Source organism: Limulus polyphemus, unplaced genomic scaffold (genome assembly GCF_000517525.1).
Source record: "Limulus polyphemus unplaced genomic scaffold, Limulus_polyphemus-2.1.2 Scaffold3056, whole genome shotgun sequence".
NCBI lineage: Eukaryota > Metazoa > Arthropoda > Merostomata > Xiphosura > Limulidae > Limulus > Limulus polyphemus.
The window spans coordinates 138,831-145,136 of NW_013668666.1; the positions used below are offsets into that span (position 1 = coordinate 138,831).

The window sequence follows — 6,306 nt, forward strand, 5'->3', positions numbered from 1 at the left end:
TTCATTTATATAGTGCTCTGTGAACACAAAGTAGTTAGCATAAATCAGTTAAATGACGAAAAAATAGGTGTCTATTTACTTGTGACCACGCTGTGTATATATATCTGCATGTGACATGATCTGCTGGTTAGGATGCTTGACCTGCAAGCTGCAGGTTGTGGTGTTTGATTCCCTATTCCTGTACACCCTCCAGCTGTGAGGGAACCATAATATGATAGTAAATCCCATTGTTCATTGGTAAGAGGATAGCCCAAGACTTAGTGGTGGGTAGTGTTGACTCACTGCCTTCCCTCTCATCTTTCATTGCTGGAGAGGAGATGGGTTGCACTGGGTAACTCTGCCTGAGGAACACCAGTCATGTGTCAGCATCTAATGTGCCCCAGTGGTCATAAGCAGCCTTGGATCTTAAAAAAACACAACAAGAAATATATATATATATATAACATTTATTGGTGTTAATATTAAGTGAACATGTATCACATATTCTTGGAACAAATTTTTTAAATGTAATATTTATTGTTGTCTCATCTATTATCAGTTTGCCTGATGGTAGCCTTGATAAATTTCCTCAAAAGGTATAGCAATAATGTTTTTTCAATTATAAATAATTGTGGTTTAAATGGTTTATTACTTTCATTAATTGAATATGCAAAGATATATGAGTAATCCAAATTATTGATCTAGTATTAAATTTGTTGATGTATGAAAGAACTAAATAGCATACATTCTGTTAGAATGTATATACACAAATATATATTTTATGTAAGATAATTAGAAAAATTTAGTTTTTGTTGTAACTAAACTAAGTAAAGTAACTTTGTTTTCTTTCCATAGGTTTTGACTGCCCCTCTAATATGGTGTTTGAATGTCGCTCTCCTTGTGTCAAAACATGTGATAATTATAAAACTTTGTCCAGTCAGTACTGCACATTAGAACCCCACTTCTCGTGCTTCTGTTCTAAAGACAAAGTCCTCAAACAAGGGGAATGCTTAGATTCTGTTGTATGTGGTAAGTATTACAAAATTGTGTTAACAGGTCATTGTTGAATTATCACAATAAAGTTGGTATTATTTTTTGTGTTGTTGTCCTTGAGTTTACTTTATAAGCAGCCCTGCTAATTTTATTTATTTGGAAGAAAGTTAGAATAAAAATGAAGGGAATTTTGAAATATCATATTACATCTTATTTTCGAGGTATCATGTGATACTAACTTTTAAGTGGAAAACATGTATTTTTAATTCTTTCTTTTTTTTTGTATACTTCCAGAAACCTGTGATGCAGAAGGACATGTGGTAAATACATTAGAATGTTATTTCTATCATAAAGTTGGCATGTTAATTGTACAGTCATGTGTTTAGACTACATGTTTTTATGAATGTGACTGTTAATCCATATGTTCCAGGTGTTTAGACTACATGTTTTTATGAATGTGACTGTTAATCCATATATTCCAGATGTTTAATATATTTAATATTAATATATTTTTTGTAGGTGTTTAGACTACGTGTTTTTATGAGTATGAATGTTAATCCATATGTTCCAGGTGTTTAGACTACATGTTTTTATGAATGTGACTGTTAATCCATATATTCCAGATGTTTAATATTAATATATTTGTTGTAGGTGTTTAGACTACATGTTTTTATGAGTATGAATGTTATTCCATGTGTTTAAGGTGTTTAGACTAAATGTTTTTATAAGTGTGCTCACTGGTGTATCCAGGAATTTGAAAAAAGAGGGGGGGGGCAAGTCTTAACATTCATATTTGCATATAACTTCTGTTTATTTTTATGATATTTAAATTTTATTATTTCTATTAAATTGGTTAAATGAGTGTTATAACATGCCACATTATTGACGTGACTAAGTTGAAGGTGGAATATTTGAAACCGTGAATAGAATTTTGAGTCAGCTACATGTAAGTTGAGGTTAAAGAACATAAAACTGCAAAAATTTACATAGGAAAATTAGGAATTGTAGGGAAAAACTGGTGAAAAATAAAAATACAAACCAAAGGGGGAAGGGGCCATGGCCACATAGTCTCTCTCCTGGCTACGCCAGTGAATGTGATCATCAGTTTGTAATTTGCTTAGACTAAATGTTATGTTATCAAGAATTACAATACTGTTACTTGAATGTAGGTGGGAGAAGAGTGGAGTAAAGGACCATGTGAAAAATGTAGCTGCACAGAAGACCTGAAAGTTAAGTGCACCGAAACTCTCTGTCCACCTAGCCCTGTGTGTAAAATAAACGAGACTCTGAGGATTATACCACCAAAAAATGGTAGCTGTTGTCAGACTTATATCTGTGGTAAGTGTCTTACTTCTCATTCTGTTTCCATACACTATTTCTAATTTTAGTTTAAGATTTGTAGAATTTAAGCTTTTATATTATAATTTTCATTCATTTTGCACTAGCATTGTTTCTTCCAGAATCTGAAACCACACTTTTTTAAGCTCTGTTAGAAGTTTTGTATCTCTAAGTTATGACTTACTATACCTGTACATAATATCTTGCCTGTATCTCTATGTTACAACTGTTCTATACAACTATGTTACAACTTTTCTATATATCTAAGTTACAACATTTTCTTATACCTCTATGTTACAACTGTTTTATACAACTATGTTACAACTTTTCTATATCTCTATGTTACAACTGTTCTATACAACTATGTTACAACTGTTTTATAGAACTATGTTACAACTGTTTTATACAACTATGTTACAACTTTTCTATACAACTATGTACAACTGTTCTATACAACTATGTTACAACTTTTCTATATCTCCAAGTTGCAACATTTTTTATACCTCTACATTACAACATTTTCTTATACCTCTATGTTACAACTGTTTTATACAACTATGTTACAACTGTTTTATACAACTATGTTACAACTTTTCTATATCTCTGTGTTACAACTGTTCTATACAACTATGTTACAACTGTTCTATACAACTATGTTACAACTTTTCTATATCTCCAAGTTGCAACATTTTTTATACCTCTACATTACAACATTTTCTTATACCTCTACATTACAACATTTTCTTATACCTCTATGTTACAACTGTTTTATACAACTATGTTACAACTTTTCTATATCTCTATGTTACAACTGTTTTATACAACTATGTTACAACTTTTCTATATCTCTATGTTACAACTGTTCTGTATCTCCAAGTTACAACATTTTTTATACCTCTATGTTACAACTTTTTATACAACTATGTTACAACTTTTCTATATCTCTATGTTACAACTGTTCTATATCTTCAAGTTACAACATTTTTATACCTCTATGTTACAACATTTTTTATATCTGTATCATTAAAAGTTGCCACTGCTGTATTATAACTTTTTAAAAACTGTAAATACAATTTTAAAGAATGGAAACAGTTTTCACTGTAAGTAATGTTTTTCTTAATAATATTTACACCAGAGATGGAAGTTAAGAAATGTGAAGAGATAAATCTTCCTGACTGTAAACTTGGAGAGGTGGCCAAGATTGATACAAGTAAAGAATGCCCTGTTTATGTTTGTGGTAAGTAATAATGTATATTTGTTTATTACTGGTTGAAATGTAATATCCTGTTTATGTTTGTGGTAAATATAGTACAAGAACAATGTTTTGACTTCCTCAGGTCATCTTCAGATTAACAAAGACAGTTTGAAACTGACCGTTACTGGGCACATGCCTTGGGGACGAGAGTGATTAATTAATATAGGTATAAAGATGTTCCTTTATGTTGATTCAAATGCAAATCCAAAGAAGTCCTACTTATACAAGAACTCAAACCAAAATTGAACCAACATAAAGGAACACCTTTATACCTATATTAATGTATCACATAACAGCTAACTGCTATGCCCCCTACAGTCTCATACCTGTTGACACTCTTGTCCCCAAGACATGTGCCCAGTAACGGTCAGTTTCAAACTGTCTTTGTTAACCTAAAGATGACCTAAGAAGGTTGAAACATTGTTCTTGTAGTTTATTGTAATTAAAGTTTTTAATACCCATACCAGATGTCTCTGATATACATGTTTATTTGTTTAGTTTATGTAAAATAGAATACCATGTTTATGTTTGTGGTAAGTAATAATGTTCAGCTGCTGTACCTAACAACTGATTCATCACGTTACATGTTATGTACAGTTTTTTATATATATGCTGTCCACTCTGATAAAACACAGTTTGTGATTTCTTCTTTCAATGTGACAATTATGAGTGCTGATGGTGCTACTAACTCTTAAGATTGTCATCAAAGCACAAAATAACCTGTTTACTTATTAGAAATTCTGTAGCATAAAAATGTTGAGTAGTTAATGATGACTAAAACAGAGTAATTAATGAGCTTCTATAAGCTATGTGAACTTTTCTGTATGGGTTTGTGTGTTGATTATATTAAAACAATTTGTTAAAAATTATATAAACTTTCTTGTGTATATTGAAAAACACTTTATTGGGCTTTTATAAGTTGCATGCAGTTTCTGTATTGAAATAATTAAAACTTTCAAATGAATAATTCATTTCAGCTTTATGTTTTGTATAATTTCCTTTTCTTTTTTCTCTCTTTCTATACACGACAAAGCATTGTGTATTCATAATTTATTATAATTCACATTTGGGTTTTTCTTTTATTAGAATGTGATGAAAAAATGTGTCCACCTCTGGAATGGCCTGCCAAACTAGAGTTAGGTCAAGGCACAGAAGTCCACACATCTGGCTGCTGTAAGGAGGTGGTTGTGAAATGCTATCTGGACAAATGTCCTTCTGTTCCTGATTGTCCTAAAGGTTTTGAAATCCAATTCAACAAAGGTGTATGCTGTAATGAAAGTACTTGTGGTAAGATGTGCATAATATCAAAAAATCACAATATGAACAAAGGGTTAAATATTTTATTGGACAGAATAACTGGTCATTTAACAATTCAAGTATATTTCCAAATTTATTTATTTGATAAAGAGAAATATTAGCTTTAGTGAGTGAAATATTCACATATATGATGTATGTTGAGAAGGTTTTGCCTGTCATTATATAGTATAACTGTATCCATTTATTTCTTTTTGACTGGTTGTACCAAATGTTGCTTTTCATACACACATTGCATCTTCATCAAGGAATTCAGTTCTGGTATCCCTAAAAATGCTTACAGACCTTTCTTGGATGTCTGAATGTCCCTAAAACATTGAAAACTTGTTAGGAAACAATTACAAGTCCTTTTTGGAGGTTTGAATGTTCCTAAAACACTGGAAGCTTGTTAGGAACAACAACAACAATAATCATGTCAGGAATTTAGGTTGTTTTAAAACTAGGGATGTTCACAGATCATGTGACCTCCTCTTCACTCTGCTCTTGACAGTCTTCACATGAGTGATTTTAATTAATTCAAAGATGCCTCAAGCAGTCAGGAAGAGCTGAGAAAACGTAAATGTGGGAGATCCAGACATCAGTGTTTCTCAAATCAAATGGCCCTTTTTTAGACAATGGGACCTTCAGGGTGGCGGGGATCTATAAATCCAGTGCCAGAGAATTTTTGCTGGGGGGGGGGGGGATGGGAGTGGGAAAACCCACTTTCACAGACTAGGCACCAAAAAAAATCTGCCTGGGCTGTGCCCGAATAAAAGCCCAGAACAGAAAGGAAAATCAGTGGTTGAGAAGGAGAGAGAGAGAGAGAGAAATAGTATATTGTTTTTTCAGAAGATAGTTGTGAATCCAAAAAGGATCTGTAAGCATTTCCGGTCTGAAACACTGAAAGCTTGTTAGGAAATACTTACAGATCCTTTTTGGAGGTCTGAAACACTGAAAGCTTGTTAGGAAATGCTTACAGATCCTTTTGGGAAGTCTGAATGTCCTTAAAACACTGAAAGCTTGTTAGGAAATACTTACAGATCTTTTTTGGAGGTCTGAAACACTGAAAGCTTATTAGGAAATACTTACAGATCCTTTTGGGAAGTCTGAATGTCCTTAAAACACTGAAAGCTTGTTAGGAAATACTTACAGATCCTTTTTGGAGGGATGAATGTCTCTGAAATACTGAAAGCTTGTTGAGTTGCACAAGGTTTATAAAGAGTTGTCATAAAATGTCCATCAGAATTGCCCTTTGCTCTTACATGTTTTAAATCTTTTTAACTTCCAATGTAAAGTGGAATGTTTTCAAAGTCTCTATTTTATTAATATTTTTAACATCCAAGGTACAGTAGGAATGTTTTCAAAGTCTCTATTTTATTAATATTTTTAACATCCAAGGTACAGTAGGAATGTTTTCAAAGTCTCTATTTTATTAATATTTTTAACAT

The 6,306-nt window shown here is 32.0% G+C and overlaps 1 protein-coding gene across 1 annotated transcript in view; it reads left to right on the forward strand.

The window, feature by feature from the left end:
• The window catches only part of LOC106468569 (hemocytin-like), a 94,624-nt gene extending 89,626 nt beyond the window's left edge, over positions 1-4,998 (forward strand). The window contains exons 42-46 of the mRNA XM_022396906.1: positions 835-1,008; positions 1,267-1,292; positions 2,142-2,310; positions 3,446-3,547; positions 4,652-4,998. Of these exons, the coding sequence (XP_022252614.1) occupies positions 835-1,008; positions 1,267-1,292; positions 2,142-2,310; positions 3,446-3,547; positions 4,652-4,983 (803 nt within the window). The 3' untranslated portion in view covers positions 4,984-4,998. The remainder of the gene's footprint in view (positions 1-834; positions 1,009-1,266; positions 1,293-2,141; positions 2,311-3,445; positions 3,548-4,651) is intronic.
• Positions 4,999-6,306: the final 1,308 nt, after the last annotated feature.